Source organism: Protopterus annectens, chromosome 13.part0, assembly GCF_019279795.1.
Source record: "Protopterus annectens isolate FY-2018-M chromosome 13.part0, PAN1.0, whole genome shotgun sequence".
Taxonomy (NCBI): domain Eukaryota; kingdom Metazoa; phylum Chordata; order Ceratodontiformes; family Protopteridae; genus Protopterus; species Protopterus annectens.
In genome coordinates, this window is record NC_056747.1 from 607424251 (window position 1) to 607446009 (window position 21759).

Sequence of the window (21759 nt, forward strand, 5' to 3'; positions counted from 1 at the left end):
GAGAGGGTACGAGTGGGTGCCCCCCTGCTTGTTTATGTACCACATAACTGTGGTGTTGTCTGTCTTTACCAATAGTTGTCCTGGAAGGATACGGTCTTTGAAGGCTGTCAGAGCATTCTGTACAACTAACATTTCTTTTTGATTGATATGCAGGTGCAACTGTCTCGGGTTCCATTTGCCCTGAATGCACTGCCCTGCCATGTGAGCCCCCCCATGCATAGTCTGATGCGTCTGTTGTTAGGGCTTGGGCGGCAGGGGGTAGAGTGAAAGGGAGTCCATTGTTGTGGTAGCAGGCCTCTGCCCACCAAAGGAACTTTGTCTTCATACAAGGAGTGATAGAAATCATTGTTTCCAGGTCCTGAGAATGTTGACACCATAGGCTTTTTAGATACCACTGGAGTTTCCTCATATGCAGTCTTGCATATGGAATTAGTAGAATGCAAGAAGCCACGAACCCCAGAACTTGCAGTATTTTCCTTGAAGATAGCTGGGGTTTTGTGGCCAATAGTTTGAAGTAGGTTGTCAAACAGACTTGTTTCTCCAGAGTGAGGAATGCCATCTGGGAAGTTGTGTTCAAGCTTGCTCCCAGGAATACAATCTGTTGGCAGGGTACTAGGTGTGATTTCTTTTCATTGATGGTGTACCCCAGTGAGGATAGAAGTTTCTTTACGAATGTCAGGTGTTGTAATAGCAAGTCCTGGCTTTCTGCCTGAATCAGACAATTGTCCAAGTATGGGTAAATTTGAATATTTTTCTGCCTGCAAAATGCAATGGCTGGAGCTAGACACTTTGTGAACACCCTGGGCACAGTAGATAAGCCAAAGGGAAGTGAAGAGAACTGAAAGTGCATGGACCCCGCCCTGAAACATAAGTATAGTCTGCAGGATCCTCTTATTGGGATGTGCAGGTAAGCTTCCTTTAAGTCTAGGGTTGCCAGCCAGGCATCCTTGGCTAGCATAGGAGGAAGCTGTTGAAGTGTTAGCATTTTGAATTTTGGAACCACCAGAAAGGTGTTGAGAACAGGCAGGTCCAGGATAGGACGCCAGGAGTTGTCTTTTCTGGGTACCAGAAAAAGTCTTGAATAAAAACCTTGTCCCCTTTGTTCTGCTGGGACAGGTTGAATAGCCCTGATACTGAGAAGAGAGAGAACCTGCTGTTGGGCCTCCGCCCATTGATTTGGGGGTAGTTCCGACCAACCATTTGGGGTTGGTAGTGTGTGGAAGTGGAATCTGTATCCTTGGGTAACTGTTCAAAACCCATTTGTCCTGGGTAATGAGTTTCCAGTTTTTTGCATGCAGGGCGAGCTTTCCTCCTAAGGGAGCAGGTAGTTGAGCAGGGCTTGGAAGGCTTAAGGCTAAGTCACTGTGTCATTTTTCCGCAGGGGGGTGGCTTACTACTCCCTGCTTTGGAAGTGGGAGCCCCCCACTGCTTAGATCTTTGCGTAGCCTGAGACTGTAGCCTAGGTGGTCTGCTGTTCCTGGGTTTGGACTGAGAAGGCCTGGAAGGGAATGGAAAGGACCATTCTTTGAAAGCCAATGCCTACTGAATCTGGGAGGCTGTACTTGTAGGAAATCTTTAACAGTTTGCATAGATTTAGCTTTTTCCTCCATCCTTTTGTGGACTTCTGCTTTGTTGCCAAAAAGGCGGTCCTGGTTTAAGGGAGCATCCAGCAATTTAGCTTTAACATGATCTGGCAAGTTTTGTTCCTTAAGCCAAGCATGCCTTCTAATTACAGACCCAGTGACAGCAGCCCTGTAAGATGCTTCATCTTGCAATTCTTTGTGTTCAGCACAGTCAGGAATCAACATCATTTTCTGCTGATACTTTAACATATGAAACTGGCAATTTAAAGCCCTAATGGCCAACGTAGCAGAAGTGTATACCTTCTTACCCCATCTGTCTAAGGCTCTAGAATCTCTATCAGAAGGGGTAGGATTTTTAGCAGCAGTAGCCTTAATGCCTTTTGGTCCTTGGGAAATGGTCTCTGGATCCGCAGAAGGATTCTTGAAGAGGAACCTGTGAGAGTCAGATACTCTGTAGTACCTGTCAGGTTTTCTGGGAGCTGGAGGCAAAGTTTCTGGGGTAAGGCTAGATTCCATAAAAGCATCATCTACAATGTCCAGAACAGGAGGGATAGCTAAAGGCCTGTGTTGGGGCAGGAGTAAAAATTCCCTAGGTCTCGTTTTGGACTCAGAGTAAGCCTGGCTTTCCCAGCAGAAATGCTCCCTAAGAGTATGCAAGGTTTCACCAAAAGAAAAATCTTCTGGAGGGGAAGCGGGGGGAATGGAATCCTCTGCATCAGAATCCTCATAAGTAGATAAGGGCAAATCCTGATAATCAGAAGGAACAGAAATATCAGATTCCTGATCAGAAAAATCATAAAGAAAATCAGTTCTAGGTCTCTTGGAGAGGGAAGGCGGGCTTCCCCTAATTAAGGTAATAAGGTCTTCAGCCATTCTAAGCATTTGTTTTTGAGGCATATGGGCCTGAGCCCGAGTTTGGTCGCCGGTTTTCTAGGCGTAGTGCAAGTTTTTGGCCTGAGGAATTCGGAACTTCTGGATGGAAAAGATGGCATTGGTTTAATATGAATGTCTGCAGGCCTGAATACACCCTCAGAAGCCGGTGCCTGCACAGCAGCTCCGGACCCATCCAAGGTAGAGACATCCGCAGGTTCCATAGTCGAAGAAGCATCTCGTGGCATACCGGACTCTGAATGGGTCTCAGTAGAGGCCGGTGAATCTGAAGTAGCTGGTATCAGGGGCTGCGAAAGTGCCTCACTGAGTACTGGCGACTAGCTTAATGGAAGCATCATCGGCAGTTTTGGACCTATGCGGTCTGTCTCTGTCTTTATCCTTACTTTTTTTGGAAGATCGGTAGTCGGATGGCTTAACAAAGCCATTTCTGAGTACGTAGATCGAGTACAAAAGTAATTGGCTGCAAAAATGGCCCGACGACGAATAGTTTGGGCATTGAAAAAGCACAAAACCAACAGCGAGGGAAGTCGTGGTCTGGGCCTAAACAGGGGATGCAGTAAGAATGAAAATCTCTATGAGGTATTTGCTTTCCACAGGTAAAACCATTGTTAACTTTTACTGACATCGGTTGGAGCAAGAAAAAGGATCCCCAATGGGGTACTTATCTTTTTTGAAGACTTCGGGTCTGAAACTCAAAAACAAAAATTTCAGGAGACTGCCGACCAGCACTTGCGAAGTGCTTCTGCTTCGGGCACCGCATGGCAAGAAAGACTGATGAAACTGTGTCGGCTGCATGTTTTATACCCCTGACGACCTGACGTCAGGGAAGAAGTGACAGCATCCAATGCAGCAATCTGAAGACTCTGGTATTCAGGCTGGCTAAGGGCTACCTGCAAGCAGATAACCCAAATGTGGTGACTGCAACGGTGAAACATGAAGAACATCAATATACACATTCAACATGGCTGTCCACATTTGGCATTTTTCTGTCACATTTACCACATCTCTTAAAACCAGTGGTTCCCTTTTTCTCCAACATATTTTGAAAGTCAACAACAATAACAACAAGATACTAACGGGGAAAAAATATAAAACTTCAACTTTTTTTTTTTTGGATAGAAAATGGGTAAGAGTAAATACCAGCTATGGTAAATGAAAAAATACCTGGATGGGTAAAAGGAGAAAGAAGTACCAACAATGGTACGAAGAATACCAACCTGGTAGAAAGAGAAAAATTGGAACAGCACCAAGAAACAGGTTTGACAGGAAGAAAAGAACAACTAACAAAAACTTTGAGAAGAAATATATATATATATATATATATAAACTTCAAAAGATATTAGTCACTTAACTGAGAGACTGGTCTGACACATCTTGTTTCATACAGGGCAAATGAGATCTGGGGTAATGTGGATAAGGGCACTATGGGAAAGACTTAGCTTGAGAGTTTCTGACTGGTGTGGGCTTGGAAAAATGGCCGAGTCAGAACCGAGGATCGGCTCCGAACCCACATGTAAGGAAGGAATGAAGATTAACATCAGATCTTTTGTTTGGATAGTGTCTAATCGAGCCCCAATGAAGTCTAAGGTCTGAAATGGGATCAGCGATGACTTGCTGAGATTGATGGTGATGCCCAACCTCTGTGCTAGGAGAAGGAAGTAAACCCTGGCTTGGCAAAGTTGATGCTTGGAAGGGGCAGTGAGGAGCATCGTCCAGATAAGGGAAACCTGAATACCCTGAAGAATTAGGTGAGCCGCTACTACTGCCATCACCTTGGTGAGCACCCTAGGGGCTGTGGTGAGACCAACGAGAAGGGTTCTCAACTTACAATGATTGGCTCCTAGCCAGAAGTGGAATAACCTCCAAGAGTGCCTGTCCATCTTGATATGGTAGTGCGCGTCCCGGAGGTCAATCAAGTACATTCAGTCATTCACCTGCAGGAAGGGCAGTACGGATAGAAGTGTGACCATCCGTAATTTTGCCTTGGCAACTGACAGGTTCAAAGTGGATAGATCCAAAATGGGTCTTAGGTCCCCTGTTTTCTTTGGCACTAAAAAGAACCTGGAATAAATGCCTGATCCAGTCTGGTCGAGGGGGACAGTTTGGATGACTCTTTTTATTAGCAGCTTTTCTATTTCTAGTGCTGCTTTCCCCCTTTGCACTGGTGGGATGTCTGGGAGGTGTTTTGGTGCAAGGGGTGGTTCAAGGAATGGAATTGAATAGCCCCTGGATATGATCTACAACACCCAAAGATCTGTTGTTATGGACTCCCATTCTGTTGGGTGTAGCGATAACCGGCCCCCAACTGCCTCCAGGGAAGAGAAGTTGGGCTGCCTGGGTCTGTCTGAGAACGGTTCTCAAGACCCATAATTTCTCTGACCCTCTCTGCCTCTAGGGCGGCATCTATCATAACCCCCTCTGCCTCTAGGGGATGATGAGTCCTGTGTGTCCCGGGAAAACCCCTGAGACTTCCAGAACTACATCTTCTTAGCTCCTCGCTGATTCCTAGAAAAGAATCTTTGAGAGGAAGAGAAGCGCATCCTGACAGCAAACAGTGTCTTCTCATCCTTGTCACTCTGGATCAAAGTATCGTTTACTGACTTCCCAAACAGGGAAGAACCGTCGTATGGGGCATTGGTGAATGACGCCTTAAAGGGTTCCAAGAACTGACATAGCGGGAGCCAGGCATGTCACCTGATGGCAACACTTATACAGGCTGCCCTACTGGCTCCTTCGGTAGCATGGGAGAGGAGACGCATGGATGTGTTAGCGACCGACTTCAGAAGGGCGATTCGAGTGGTAAACGTTTTCTTGTTTCCAGCTGACATGGATTCAGGGGTCGACTCAGTGATCTCCTTCACTAGGCCTTGCTGCAGCCGAATCACATGTACCATGTAATTCAGTGTTCTTACTGAGAAGGTGGGTGAAGCATACACCCGTTTCACAAACTGATCCATTGTCCTTGACTCTCGATCAGAAGGATGGACCAAAGAGCTCTCCTGAGCGATCTCTTTTTTAATGGTAGCTGCCACCACCACGGCATCAACCAGGGACTCTTTGTTCCAGTACGTCCTCTCCAAAGGGGGGTTAAGAACTTTGTCAGAGCAATTTGGGATGGGCTCCATCATGTCCGGTTCCTTCCACGCCCGAGATGTTATGAGATCCACTAAGGGATCAGTGGGAGGGGACACCCAGGAAGTAGACGGGCCTGCGCAGAATGCCTTGAGGAACACCGATTCGCCCAAAGTTGTTTTTTGGGCAGACCACCCCCTCCCCTTTGGCAGAGGAGTTCCATGATGTCTCCAAAGAAGACATCTTCGGGGGATGATTGGGGGAACCTTCCCCTTCCTCCAAATCAGTGTCTTCAGTGAGTGACTTTGGAGGGGAGTCTAAGTGCCTCCTTTTGCACGTGGGTTTGTGAGGAACCTCCTCAGTGGGGATCTCTGGGGAGGGCTCACTAATGCCCTGCTGCACCAAAGCGGGGGCCTCCTGAGGCAGAACGATGACAGGCTGTACCTGAGATGGCAGAATGACTAGGACCGTACCCAAAACGGAGGGAATCAGTGCAGAGTCCGAGGACATGATGGTCAAGGATCTCGACGACACAGAGAGTACCCTCTCCACCACATCAAAGGCCGATGGAGAACGGACATCCTGTGAATGACCAGTAGGAGACGTCCCCTTCTGACCTAATGGGGGAGTCAGAGCTGAGATGCCAGGCACCGAGATGCCGAAGGGAAGACTGCGCTCTGAAACACTCGGAGCCTACAACAAACCCTTGGATCTAATGCTAAGGCTATGGCTCCGTGAGCTTGTTGGATCCCACCCAGTCGGATCCGACATGTTCAAGTAAATGGCCGGCATCGAGGTACAAGGTACCGTTGGCGCCGACCCCTTGAACCTGAGGGTTCTTGGATCCAAAGGCTCCGAAACTGAAGGTCGGATCGGAGAAGAAGTGATTCGGGTAAAGAATGACTGTGAGCTCCATGCTCCTGAGGGAAAGGGGGCAGGCAAGACTCCCATCTGGATTTGGGTATGAGTTAACTTCCACTTCACAAAGGCTTCGAGTGGAACGGGAAGAGGAGGCCACCGACACTGGTCTGGAGTGATGGTTGGGGGAAACCCACAATGGAGACTGGATCCAGGACTCCTCCAGCTCAAGGGAGAACCTGGGATAATGGAGCCGGGGAGATCCTGGCCTGGTAGTTGGCTTAGATTTTGCCAGTGGCCTGGTCGAAGCCAAGCAGTCAGGAGACCGCTTCCTCGGCCTATCCTTTTTTTTACTTCTCTTCCCTGGTTCTCTTGGCAGGGGTTTGGGTCCCAGTGATCGGGGAAGAGGTAGAAGCTGAGGCTGAACCAAGAGCTGGGGGTGCAGGGGCTACCGTATCAGTGGAGGGAAGTAGGCCCTTCAGGATGAGCTTATCCCTCCTGTCCTTCAGTGCCTGAGGTTAAACCTGGCACAGACAGAAAGTACACTTACCATAAATGTAGATGTTCAAGTGTATTCACTGTTGCAGTCATCACACTTGGGTTATCTGCCTGCAGGTAGCCCTCAGTCGGCCCGAATACCAGAGACTTAGTATTTCTGCGTCAGTTGCTGTCACTCCAAGACTGATGTCAGGTCGTCAGGGGTATAAAAGCAGGTAGCCAACGGCATTACATCAGTTTTTCTTGCCCCAAATGTCAGGAGCCCCCCCCCAATAGGGAGCTAAGCTATGGTGGGAAAAAAACACCACCAGTAAAAAGTAAATACCAATACCCCTGTAAGGGGTGAGTAATAGACATAGAGAGACAGAGACAGAGAGAGTGAGAGTGAGAGAATGAGAGAGAGAGAGAGAGACAGAGAGAGAAGGATGCTGGAGGGAGGGAAACCAGGACTGCAACAGTGAATACACTCGATCATCTACATTTATGGTAAGTGTACACAACTGTACTATGTTCTTTGTGTTTCACTGTTGCAGTCATCGCACTTGGGTTGATTCCCAAAGCTGAAGAAAGGGTGGAGGCAGTCAAGAAGAGTTGGGGCTGGCTAGTATGCCCTACAGGAATGCTGTTGCAAAACCTGTCCTGGATTTGGAAAATATAGGCAGATGGTAATGCTTGGTGAAGGTGTGTAGAGAACTCCAGGTAGCAGCTTCCAGAATGTCCCTGGTAGGGACTCCCCTGAGGAATGCTGTAGAGGTAGAAGTTGCCCTAGTGGAATGTGTTCTGAGCCCGAGGGGTTGGTTTCCCATAATGTTTGTAGCAGAAATGGATACAGTGTGCTACCCATTTGGAAACTGTTTGTTTTGAAATGGCCTTGCCCTTGCCCCTGGTGCAAAACTGAGTAGTAACTGGTCATATTTCCTGAAGGGCTTAGTCCTATCCAAGGAGAATCTGACCTGTCTGTGCACATCCAGGGTGTGCAGGATCCTTTCCCCTTTATTTTGAGGATTAGGGGAGAAAGTAGGCAAATGGATGTATTTGGTTGAGAGCTACACTGGACACCACTTTAGGCATAAAGGAAGGGTTAGTCCTGAGGGTGACCCTGTCATCATGAAAAATAATGAAGGGTTCCACAGCCATAAGTGCTTGTAGCTCAAACACTCTTCTAGCTGAAGTCATGGCCAGAAGCAAGGCTGTTTTCCAGGAGAGGAATTTTAACTCTGCTGACGCTTCAGGTTCAAAGGGGAGGTAGCGTTAGCTTTTCCAGTACAAAGTTAAGGTCCCAAGCAGGGGTGGGTACTCTCCTTGGTGGCCTTAAGTTGTTTGCCCCTCTCAGGAACTGTTTGATGGGAGGGTGAGTGAAAAGAGGTGGTTCAGTGTTGTAATGAGCTGAGATGGCAGAGGCATGGCTCTTAATGGAGGAGAAGGATAGGCCCCTATGGAGTAGATCTGCTAAGTAAACCACAATTAGAGGTAAGGAGGGCAGTGCTGTGTCCTCTCCTTTAGACTGAACCCAGGAGCAATACCGTTTCCACTTATCAGCATAGGATTTCCTTGTACTGGGTCCTCTGGCTTCAAGAATGATGGCCAGCACCTGCTTGCTTAGGCTGGTCACTAGGGGAAAATTCAAGGAATAAGCCAGGCTGCAAGATTCAGGGTTTGCAGTTGTGGATGCAAGATCTGTTCCCCCTGCTGAGTGAGGAGGGTTGGGAACTGGGGTAGGTGCCAGGGTGGCACCGGTGACAGACTGCACAGTAGTGGCGTGGCCAGTCATAGGCAATCAGGATTGTCCTTGGTCTGTCCTGTCTTATCTTGAGTAATATTCTTGAGAGAACAGGCAGAGGGGGGAATGCATAAATTGAGAGGTTTTCCCACTGGAAGGATAGGGCATCCACTTTCCAGGCCCCGCTGTGAGGTGTCCTGTTGCAGAATTTGCTGAGCTGGTGATTGTAGGGGGAGGCAAAGAGGTCCACCTCTGAGGTCCCCCATTTCTGGATTAGAAGGCTGACGGTGCTGGGTTCTAATTGCCACTCGTGTGGGTCTAGAAGATTTCTGCTTAAGCTGTCTGCAAGAGAGTTTTGTTTGCCTGGCAGTAATTGAGCTTGCAGATAAATATGCATGTCCAAGGCCGTGTTTCACAGGGCCATGGCTAGCCTGCAGACTGGGTAAGAGTGGGTTTCCCCCTGCTTGTTGTACCACATAACTGTGGTGTTGTCTGTTTTTATTAGCAGGGGTCCTGGTGAGAGTAGGGATCTGAAAACTGTTAGAGCATGCTGAACAGCTAGCATCTCTTTTTGGTTGATGTGCAGATGAATTTGACTTGGGCTCCAGTGGCCCTGAATGCACTTGTCGTGCAGGCATAATCTGATACGTCTGTGGTAAGGGTCTGGGTGGCGCGGGATTGAGTAAAGGGAAGTCCCTTGTTGTGGTTGCATGCTGCTGCCCACCAAAGAAACTCTGTCCTTAGGCAAGGTATGATAGGTATGACGGTTTCCAGGTCCTGAGAATGTTGGCACCAAAGACTTTTTAAGTACCATTGAAGTTTCCTCATATGCAGTCTGGCATATGGAATTAATAGGATTCAAGAGGCCATGAACCCTAGGGCCTGCAGGATTTTCCTTGCGGATAGCTGGGTTCTGGTGGCCATTTGAGTGAAGTAGTCTATCAGATAGGCTTGTTTTTCTGGAGTAAGGGATGCCATCTGGGATGCTGTGTCCAAGCTTACTCCCAGAAATACAATCGTTTGATTGGGGACAAGTTTTGATTTCTTTTCGTTGACAGTGTACCCCAGTGAGGTTAGAAGGTTCTTTATAAATGTCAGGTGCTGCAATAGCTGTTCCCGACTGCCTGCCTGAATCAAGCAGTCATCCAATTACGGGTAAATTTGAATTTTCCTCTGTCTGCAATAGGCAATGGGTGGAGCCAGGCATTTTGTGAAAACTCTGGGAGCAGTGGATAAGCCAAAGGGAAGTGCAGAGAACTGATAATGCATAGATCCTGCCCTGAAACATAGGTATTTCCTGCATGAATCCCTGATAGGGATTTGCAGATAGGCTTCTTTTAGGTCTAGGGTGGCTAACCAAGCATCTTTGGACAGCATAGGAAGAAGCTGCTGAAGGGTGAGCATTTTGAATTTTGGTACCACCGGGAAGGTGTTTAGAATGGAAAGACCTAGGATTGGGCGCCAAGTGCCCTCTTTTCTGGGTACCAGGAAAAGTCTGGAATAGAACCCTTGATATATCTGTTCTGCAGGAACAGGTTGAATTGCCCTTATGGAGAGCAGGGACTGAACTTGGTTTTGTGCCTCTGCTCACTGGTTTGGAGGAAGGTCCGGGAACCCTTTTGGGGTTGGCAGAGAGTAGAAGTAGAATTTGTACCCCTGGGATACAATGTTGAGGACCCATCTGTCTTTGGTAATGGAGGTCTAGTTTTTTGCATGATGGACAAGTTTTCCTCCTAGGGGCATGAGCAATTGGGCAGAGGTGAGGAGTGGAGTTGAGAAGTCATTGTGAATTCTTTCCATAAGGGGGTGGCTTAGCACTCCCTGTTTTTGAAGTGGAGGCACTCCATTGCTTAGATCGCTGCATACCCTGAGACTGTAGTCTGGGGGGGGGGGGTCTGTTTCCCCTGGGTCTAGTTTGAGATGGCCTTGAGGGGGCTGGAAAGGACCAATCTTTCGAGGGGCAATGCCTGCTGAATCTAGCATAGATTTAGCTTTTTCATATATCTTCCTTTTTTTAGAACCTCTTCTTCTTTGGTGTCAAACAGATTGTCCTTGTTCAAAGGAGCGTTTAGTAATTTTGATTTGACATGGTCTGGCAAGGTCTGCTCCTTAAGCCAAGCATGCCTTCTCAGTACAGAACCAGTGACTGCTGCCCTGCAGGATGCTTCTAAGGCTTCAAAGCCACATTGCAAAGTATGCTTACTGACTTGGCCTGCAGAATGCATAAGCTCTTGTAATTCTTTATTTTCTGCAGTCTGTAAAGGTAGCTACTTTTTGTTTAATAAGTTCCATAATATGTTGCTGGTACTTCAGCATGTGAAACTGAAAATTCAATGCCCTAATGGCGAGGGTTGCAGAGGTGTATACTTTTTTACCCCATCAGTCTAAAGCTCTGGAATCCCTGTCTGAAGGGGTGGGATTCTTAGCTGTGGTTGCTTTTATACCTTTAGGCCCCTGGGAGATGACCTCTGGGTCAGCAGTAGGATTTTTGAAAAAAAATTTGTGAGAGTCAGGAACTCTGTAGCACCTGTCTGGTTTCCTAGGAGCAAGAGGTAAGGTATCAGGGTATCAGGAGTTAGGCTGAATTCCTTAAAGACATCATCCACAACATCCAGATTTGGAGGTATTGCTAAAGGTCTATGTTGTGGCAAATCTAAAAATTCTCTGAGTCTCTTTTTGGACTGAGGATAGTCTTGGCATTCCCAGTAGAAATGTAGCGTTTCATCAAAAAAAAAATCCTCTGGAGGTAAAGCAGAGGGAATGGCTTCCTCTATATCTGAAGCCTCATAAGCAGATAAAGGCATGTCTTCATATTCAGAAACCTCAGAGTTGTCGGACTCTTGGTCTGTTAAAGCTGCAGCAGACGGGTCTCTTTTCCTCTTAGCAGGGGAAGGATGGCTTCCCCTAATCAGCACAATCAGGTCTTCTGCCATTTTAAGCATTTGATGTTGAGGCAAGGCAGCAGGTGCTTGAGACTGGGTTGTCAAGTTTTTTAGATGTAGCTCGTACTCTTGGCCTTAGAAACTCGGTAGTTTTAGAACTGAAGACACGAAAGACGTTGTCGGTTTGTGTCGAATATCAGTAGTGCGAAGAACTTCCTCAGAAGCTGGTGCCTGCACAGCGGCTCCTGACCCATCTAAGGTAGAGACATCCGCAGGTTCCATAGTCGAAGAAGAGTCTCGCGGCATACTGGACTCCGAACGGGTTTCCGTAGCAGCCTGCGAATCCAACGAAGCAGGCATCAGGGGCTGCGAAAGCGCCTCACTGAGTACCGTCGAACTGACAACTAGCTTAATGGAAGTGCCGCCGGCAGTTTTGGACCTGTGCAGTCTGTCTCTGTCTTTATCCTTACGTTTTTTCAGAAGATCGGTAGTCGGATGGCTTACCGAAGCCATTTCAGAATACAGAGATCGAGAGCGAAAGTATTTAGTGACAATAAGGGCCCAACGATGAATAGTTCGGACACTGAACAAAGCACAAAACCGACAGCGAGGTACATCATGGTCTGAGCCTAAACAGGTGACGCAGTAAGAATGGAAATCTCGGTGTGGTATTTGCTTTCCACAGGCAAGACAATTGTTAACTTTTTCTGACATCGGTTAGAGCAAGAATAAAGGATCCCCAACGGGGCACTTAGCTTTAGAAGACTTCAGGATGATTCAATTTGGAAACGAAAACTCAGGTAGCAGCCGACTGGCACTCGTGCAAACTGCTTCTGGCTCCTCGGCAAGAAAGACTGATGTAATGGCGTCGGCTGCCTGTTTTTATTACCCCTGACAACCTGACGTCAGTCCTGGAGTGACAGCAACCAACATAGAAATACTAAGTCTCTGGTATTCAGGCTGACAGAGGGCTACCTGCAGGCAGATAACCCAAGTGTGATGACTGCAACAGTGAAACACGAAGAACATCAGGAGGTCTGTAGATGGGCTTCCCCCAAACACACCATGGACAGTGTGGCCATCAGCTGGGGAAAGATTATGGCCACACTCTGTGCACTTTCTGAAACCTGGCTTAGGGGTCTCTGCCATGATCCCAAGACAGGCTCAGAACACACACACACACACACACACACACACACACACACACACACACACACACACACACACACACACACACACACACACACACACACACACACACACACACGTGTGCTCTACAGGGAAGATCGGAAAGGTGAAAAAGTTTTTTTTTTTTTCACTGACAACCTGCGCGAAGGGGAGGTAGAAAGTAGAGATAGAAAAGGATCAGAAGAGAGAAAAATTAGCCCAAAAAAACACTCACTTACCCAAATAACTGCTAAGAGCTCAGACCACAATGCTTACTTTTCAGCGGCAAACAAAATCTGAAGGGAGGAAGGAGACGGGCATTATGGGTAAGGGTAAGAGCTTTGCGTTCGGATCAGATGTTGGATATGTGGCCGAGTCGGATCCGATACAGATCCATAACCCACATGTTGAAGATCAAAGTCAACTACTTTAGATTATATGTCAAAAGAAGAACTGTGGTGCACAGGTGAATTATTTTACTAGTACAGTACTTGCAATATATGTTCATACTCTAAATGTTTTTTCTTTGCTGATAGTTTAGTAAGCACCAATATATTACACTTACATTTTAACAATGGAACAGCTCAGTAAGGTGATACACATGGCTCTATATATTTAGGGGGGAGGTAGTGCTCATATTTACGATTAACCTTTAGTGACCCATAACAGTACTCCACGGCAAATATTTAACAAAGAATACAGATACTTCAGATAACCAAGATCACCAGTATAACAAGACAGAAAACCCCCCACAAAATTAATTAAGCTCATATCCTTTGGTGTCCACTACATTTAATAACAGCATACTTTTTTTCCCTCCACAGTGTACCGAAAAGGATTAGTGGCAGATAATTTAATTTTGTTACTAAACTACATGAGCGAAAGGGAATATATAATACAGCAATAACTTTCTATACAACAGAAGCAACAGATTCCAAAGTTTATTGCATATTTTTAAATCTAGCTTAAGCAATGTGTAAAAATACGTAACAGTCTAAAAAAATGCTACAAAACATGAAGCAGAGCTTGAAAACCATCCTCTACAGAAAAACTATGGTACATAACTTAAATATGAAACAGATACTAACATTCACTGCCTTGACACCCTGTGTAAACATCTGTTTTTCAAAAGAAATGCACACATTATACAAAGATGGACCACTGTTGTGACGAAGTGTCTCTAACTCCCTATACCTGCAGATGGCTACTGGTCAAAAGTTGTTAAAGCCACAGATTCCATTTTTCTTTTCATAGGATGCAGGGGTTTGTGACATACTTTTGTGAATACCAGAAAGGAAACAAGGTAAGCCAGCTCAGTGACAAGACAGAGATAAAGCCCTTACTATGCTGTAGGTAATCCCATTCCAAGTAGTGGCTCACATGCCGGTAAGAGTGAGCTGGGGGAGGATGGGAGTGAGGGCTCTGGCTCACCACAATGAGGACACCTACCAGGATTGAGACAATCAAACCTCTGCTGTCATTGTGATTAGCATAAGTAAAGCTGATGGGAATCTGGTGTGTGGAGGCACATTTACCCTCTGGGACAGCAGTAGCAGCAGGCTTGGAGGAGCCACCAGTGGGAGGAAGGTGTTCCCAGTCAGGAGAGTGTGGGCCATCTTCCTATCAACAACTCTTGTCAGGGAGCAGAAGGGCTGACTGGGTTTGCTGAGTGGGAAGAAATAGACTGCAGAGCTCTTACACAGCCTGGGAATGCCTTGCTCCCTAGACCCTAACGTAGCCATCAGGCAAGGCCTTTGAAGGGTTAAAATAATATAAATTAGTTAAGAGGAGAAAAGAGACAAGGATATGAGGAAACTAAGCAAACAAAGGCCACTACCAGGTATAGAGTTGTTATTAAAAGACATAACACGAAAAAAAGTTTCAAGTATACTATCTTCCCATCTAATAACTGCTTAACATTATATTGCCCTGCATTTTACCATTAGTAAAACACAATGCTTTTCAGCACAGTTAGACACAGTAATGCAAAGCAGCAAGCTACATAGGGAAGGAAATATATAAAAAAAAAAAAGTCTTGTAGTATAACTTAAGGTGCAAAGTTCTAGTTGGCATAAACATGTCTACATCCCAAGCTGACACAAACAGAGAAGTTCTTGTAAACTATCAGACACATGCTGTGTGCTTTACAATGACTACCATTCTATAACTTTTCTGTGCACATCAGCATTTGTCTGTTTTGGCACTCTACAATTAACGCTGGTTTAGCTGTATAAATTATGTAAAAGTGCAGTAAGTTTTGAAGCACGACGCCACATCTCACTGTTGGCAATGTAAACAATTGCAATTTTCTTTCAAATATTAAGTATTGTTTTTAATTAAAAAAATATATAAATTAAAATTCTAAGCTGTAATCAGTCCCACCCATCATAAATTGTTTAAAGGTACTTTAAAAGAAGATTAATATTTTGTCTCCCAGATAAAACACAAGTCCATTACTTAAAATAGATGGTAATAATAGACAAAAAAGATATAAAAAAAATCACTTGTCATATCCTTCATCAGGTTCCCTTTAATTATTTTCTGGCAGGACTGCCAGATATTAGAAACCATCATCCACTTGGAGTGAATCACTCCACAGACACATTCTGCACGAAAAGCTAATTGTTCTCTGTAAGGAAAAAAATGCTCTCTTTTAGACAGGCATCACTACAAGTGATTTTTAAGCAGTCAAGGAAAATGTATGCAATAATGAGGAATGGAAGCAGTTGCATGGAGAAAAATTATACTAATACAGCATCAATGGCAAACCATTTTTCTTTTCTATTTTAAAGCCATTGTCAATTTTCTCTTATAGCAATCTTGTTATATATGATAGCTGTATTCCGTATTCATTTCAAAAATAGCCACAGCAATACTTCCCAGCTGTCCAGCAATGATCCTCTTGTTGCAAATCCAGCAATGATCATCCTGTGGCAAACAGTAATTTTCCACAGCAGTTTTTCCATTTACCTTTGCATCCTGTTTTTAAACTTCTGCATTTATCTGTCCTTCTCTCTTCTCTGTTACTTTTGCTTTCCTTCTCTTAGGGAAGCACTACTGCATGAACTTCTGACAGGCTGTCACTACAGTCTGATGGAACCACAATGAGATGAGAAGGTACAGACTTTGTACACAACAGAACAGCTTGGACTTGTTTTAGAAGTAACAGTTTTATTACAAAAATGAAGCGCAAAGAGGTGTATAAACTTGCACGTTTATATCTTCTTGTGACATTTTTCCAGAGCTTTGGTCCTGAAATTCATCAGAGGTGCATCTAAGGCATGAAAAATTTCCAGCTTGCACCCCATGCAGTGTATTGCAGCTTCACCAGCGTATAGTATATGCATTTAATTTATTTAATCGAAACTTCGACTTTCATGGGGTAGTGGAGTTGAGGAAGGAGACTTAGGATTTGCCATCTGAAGAGAAATAAATCAAGCAAATATGAATATAATGTTGGAATGATACTCCTTTTTAACGGTTTATCTTTCTTAAATCTATGAAATAAAATAAATGTTATACACTTTGCAATGATGGAGTCAGCAAAAGGTTCATCATAGTAATAGATAATTTAATAACGGTATTGAAAAAATCACTTAACTCACAGGCACACATACATTCACAGAAAAGAAAAAAAACACTAACATGTTTTTCATTTACATACATTATGCATTACATATATTTTTCTTTCTTTACAACTGTCATTCAGTCCAACATTACATAAATTACTCAATTCCTTCCTTCCCATAAATCTCACGCTTCTTCCCGAACATTATTCTGCATGTATTGTTCCCACACATTCCATTTATTTATAAAGACCCCACTTCCAGTTCTTTTGTCTCTTACACAATATTCAATACTTCAAATACAGTTGGTTTAGATTTTGATTTACATTTTCTAGCAATTGCTTTTTTGACAGCCAATACATTAAACTTAATAAGGCCTATGTAATTCAGAGACTGTGTTCCAGCTCAAAAGAATAATTAAGTTCATAGGTAAGTACTAGGCTAGCTGCCATTGTGGGGCATTTTAAGCCTAGCCAATTTCTCTTTTTGAGCTCGAATTAACCTATCCATTTTGTTAGAGACTGGCCATACCCACCCCATGGTTGATAATTATAAGTTATGTACTCACCATAACTAGGCATCTGAGTTTCACTAATCCTCAACACATGGGTTCAGATCACACCCTCAGATCTGACTCCGCCGCATACTCTAGACTTTGGATCCAACTCTTGAGTTCCTCTCTCTACTCATAATGCCCTTGTCCATCCCCACTACTTCAGATCGAGTTTGTTGCAATAAAGACCCTATAACTGGATAAAGACAGGGATAGCAGAAAGAAAGGGCTCAAACCTGGAACTATAAGTTCCAATAACAATCCTACAGTTTCCTCCAGAAGATTTAAGGACAGGGGATGGATTTAAGGGAAGTTGAGGATGAATGAAAATGGATAACACAGATGCTTAGTTATTGTGAGTACATAACTTACAAATCTAACATTGTCCTTTTCATTCTTCCTCAACACATGGGACAGAGTCCCTAGCTATGTTGACCTTGGGTAGCCCTCATGGAAGGATATTCCATATTACTGCCGAGCCAAAGGCAGCTCTATTTCTGGATATAAGATCCAGTCTGTAATAAGTAACAAAGATATATGCATTGGACCACATAGCTGCTGCACAAATATCATCAATAAATGTTCTCGACAAAAAGCAAATTAAGTAGCCATGGATCTAGCTGAGTGAACTTTGGGTGGCTTAGGTAGGGAAATGCATTGCTGAGGATAGATCCAAAAAATGCAATCCGCAATCCATTTAGCTAGAGTAACTTTAGAAACTGGATAACCCAGTCTTTTTCGGACAGGATTACACAAATAACTGATCTGATTCTCTAAATTGCTTTGTCCTGTGTAGACTAAAACATAACTGTCTGTGCACATCTAGAAAATGAAGCATATATTCTCCTTTATTTGAAAAATTGAAAGACCAGTAAGTTAATGGATTAGTTAATATTAGATTCAGAAGTCACTTAGGTAAAAAGGAAGGGTTAGTTCTTAAAGAAACTCTGTCTTTATGGAAGACAAGGTAGAGAGTCTTTCATGAAAAGGCCTGGAGTTCAGAAATTCGTCTTGCAGAAGTAATAGCTACTAAGAAGACTGTTTTCCAAGAAAGAAATTTTAGGTAATTTTTTTGCTGAAAGTTCAAAAGGTTTTTGAGTTAAGTTGTGTGGCAAGACTGTCAGATCCCATGGAGGTGAAGGATCCTCTTTTGTTGGCCTGAGGAGAAAAATGCCTCGAACGAATGATTTATATATCCTGGAAGAGGCCAATGAATAATTTCTTTCTCCTATATGAAAATTAGAAATGGCAGCCAATTGCAATTTAATCTTAGAAAAACTAGCTCCTTCTTTAAAAGAACAGCTAAAAATTCTAGGACAGCACAAACTGGGGCAGAAAAGGGGTCAACATCATTCTTCAATGCCCAAAGGGAGAATCCTTTCCACTTACTCTTGTAAACCTTATTGGTAGAGTCTTTTTGTAAGTATAATATTATGATACATACCAGGGAAGAAAGCCTGGGCTGTCTTACCATTACTGGAAGTGCAGAAACTATGTGGTTAGCTTGAGGGCCTGGATATTGGGATGGCTCATCCCTGAGGGATGTCAGAGGAGATCTGAAAAAGGTTCCAGTATCCATGAAGGATAATGAAGATGAGACCATAAGAAGGGGAGCCGTACCTGTCAAAGCCAATAGGGGGCTATGAGGATGACAGAACTCTTCAATCACATTGCTTTCTGTAGAAATTTAGGAATCAAGGGAAGGGGAGGATACATACAAAGAAGACCGGATGGCCAAACGTGGACTAGAACATCACTCGGTGACTCCTCCTGAAGGGGGATCAGGGCACAATACCAGCTGCATTTGTTGTGGGTGGGGGAGTGAAGAGATTGCAGCAAGGTTGGCCCCAAAGACGAAAAATATTTTCTGCTACAGATTGCTTGCGAGACCACTCATGCAACATCAAAATGGACCTACTTAATTTGTCCACTAACATGTTGGTTTTCCCCAGTATGTCCATTGCAACTAGAAAGATCTTTGAGGAGATCACCCATTACCACACTCTCACAGCCTCTCTGCAAAGAGGGTAAGATCAGGTTCCTCCTTGTTTGTTGATATACAAGACAGCAGACATGTTGTCAGTCTGAACCGCAACAGTCCCTAGAGGAACAGCATCTTGAAATGCCTGCAGTGCTAATAGGACTGCTCTCATCTCCAGTATATTGATATGCAATTTGGTATCTTGGGGGGACCAAGTGCCTTGGACCATCCTTCCCACCCCACCCCAGTTGGGAGGTGTCTGCAGTCACTGTGGCCACTGGGTGCTGGTAAAACAAAAGGTCAGCCTAGATAAATGATGTGCAGCTGGATCCACCAGTGGATGTAGCATTTGCAAATTAGAGCAAGTCTGACTGGAAAAGACAGGGGCTGTCTAAGAACAGACCACTGAACAGCTAGAATCCATTGAAGAATAAGCACATAGTATTGTCCTAAGGGAAGTAAAACTATGGCTGCTGCCATGGATCTTAGCACTTGAAGAACTAATCTGGCTGGAGGAGATGGATAGGAAAGAATCTGGTGGACCTGAGATCTGAACATGGTTATGCAATGAGCTGGTAATGATGCAATTTGCATTGTTGTGTTCAGATGTGTACCAATGAACTCTAGGCTCTGAAATGGTGTCAAGTTTGATTTGGCATAATTTATTATTATCCCAGTGACTTGCAAATCTAGAGCAAATAGTACCTGGACTGTTGAAGGAGATGCATGCAGGGGTTGGTGAGGAGGCAGTTGTCCAGATATGAAAACACTCAGAATCCCTTGAGTCTCAGGTGAGCAGCCACCACAATCATGCATTTGGTAAACACCCTGGGGGCTGTGGTGAGTCCAAAGGGCAGGGCTCTGAACTGGTAATGACTGGCTCCCAGCCAGAAGCACAAATGTCTTCTGGAGTACCTGTCTATTTTGATGTGACAGTACACATCCTGAAGATCTATGGAGCACATCCAATTGTCTTTGTGAAGAAACAGCAGAATGGACTGAGCTGTGACCATCCAGAACTTTGACTTTTGTACGTACTGATTCAATTTGCTCAGATCCAGAATTCGTCTGATGCCCCTGTCTTTTTGGGTACTGAAAAGAAATGTGAGGAAGTTCCGAATCCTATTTGGTCTGGAGGGACCTCTTAAATGAATCTTTTGTCTAACAGCTTTTGAATTTCTTGCACTGCCGCTTTCTTCTGACTGGGTGGAATGTCAAGAAGTTTCTGCCTTTTGCAAAAAGGAAGTTGGAAAAATGGAATGGAATAACCTCTGGATATTATTCTTAGCACCTAGGAATTTTCTGTTATATTTGCCCAAGCTTCTGGGTGCAACGACGATTGTCTCCTGACTGCCTCAAGAGGTGGACAGTGGGGCAGCACTGTAGGAGTGCTGGAAGGGTCTGTCCAGAAAGGAATCATAGAAACCCTGATTTTATGGGCCTCTTCTGCCTCTAGAGTGATGTCTACCATTGGAACTTCCTCCTCTGCCTCTGGAGGACTTGTCCCCTCATGAATCTTAGGGAAGGTCCCTGAGGTTTGTGGAACCACGTTTTCTTACCACCTCTCTTATACTTATTTTGTCCATCAGTTAAGAGACTCTTACCTGCAGTGAACAAGAAGGAAAAACTCTGTCTGCCATGGGAATCAAGTAACACAGAGTCTTTCCTTCTTGTTCACTGCAGGTTAGAGTCTCTTTAATCAATGGACAAAATAAGGATATATCATCAAAGGAGGCTTTAATGGAAGATGTCTTAAAAGGCTCCACACAGACGCATCTAGGCATGTCTCCTTATGGCAATGTCTGAACCGGCAGCCCATGAGGTGCCTTCAGCTGTGTGAGAGATCAACCTCATAGAAGCACTGCAAATTGAGAACAGAGTGGCCAATTGAGATGATGTTCTTTTGAAATCCTCTGCAGACATGGACTCAGAAAGAATTTGATAGCTGCTTGATCAGATCTCTCTGTAGTCTTGTGAAATGTGCCAGGTAATTAACAGACCTCAAGCCGAAGGGGAGCAGAGGCAAAGGCTCACTTTCCAAATCTATCCAGCACCCTAGACTTTCTGTTTGGTGGGTGAACAGAACAGCTCTATTCTGCTAGCTCTTTTTAGTGGCTGCTGCAACCACCATAGCATCTACTGGGCTCCTTTGCTGCAGTGGGGTCTATCCTTGGGAGGGGCTAAGACTTTATCAGGTCTTTTTGGAATAGGTTTGACAATATCTGTCTCCTTCCATGCCAGGTGGGAAACTAAATCAATTAAATTATCCTCCAAGGGGGGGCTACCCCAAGACATAGATGGGCCAGAACCAAAGACTTCCAAAAATACAGATTACTTTCTGTCTAAGGATCTCTAAAATGTCTCTAAAGGAGATATCATCTGTAGGAATCTGGGGGACCCCTCCCCTTCATTAAAATCGGTATCCTCCTTGAGAGATTCCAGCAGGGAATCTATGTGCCTCATCTTGCATGTTCTGTTCCAATGGATCTCCTCTGGGGGATGTTCAGGGAAGGTTATCTGAAGAAAGAGGAAGTTTCTCTATAGGAGCTGCTTGGAAGCAAGTTGGAACTGGCTGTCCCCATGGAGTAGACCTGATCAACTCAGATCTTGGAACCAAAGAGGGAAGAGGGACTAGATCCAAGGGATGAAGTTCTCTGGAAAGAGAAAAAGCCCATTGCACAAACTCAAAGACAGATGGGCCTGGAGAAGCCATGACCAACCACACCAGAGACAAGAGTTCCAGTGGAGACAAATCATGCCTTCTACTGGAGCCATGCATTGAGGCTGGAATCAGACCTGAACTGTCCAGCGCCGAGGCTCCAAGGGGAAGGAACAGATCTGATAACATCAAGAGTCAATCCTGGCCAAAACTTCTGCTCTGGGAGCTGTTCCATTCTGGAGGAATAGGAGCGGAACTAGTTAGGGATCCCTTCAGAGTTGAAGAAAAAATTTCTTCGGATCTCTCTGGACCTCTCTGGGCTGTTGGAT

General features: G+C 44.7%; 1 protein-coding gene across 1 annotated transcript in view; it reads right to left on the reverse strand.

Annotated features, from left to right (window-relative positions):
• Positions 1-13597: 13597 nt before the first annotated feature.
• PRR11 (proline rich 11) overlaps positions 13598-21759 on the reverse strand; it is an 868944-nt gene continuing 860782 nt past the window's right edge. The window contains exon 11 of the mRNA XM_044054274.1: positions 13598-16090. Within this exon, the coding sequence (XP_043910209.1) occupies positions 16028-16090 (63 nt within the window). The 3' untranslated portion in view covers positions 13598-16027. The remainder of the gene's footprint in view (positions 16091-21759) is intronic.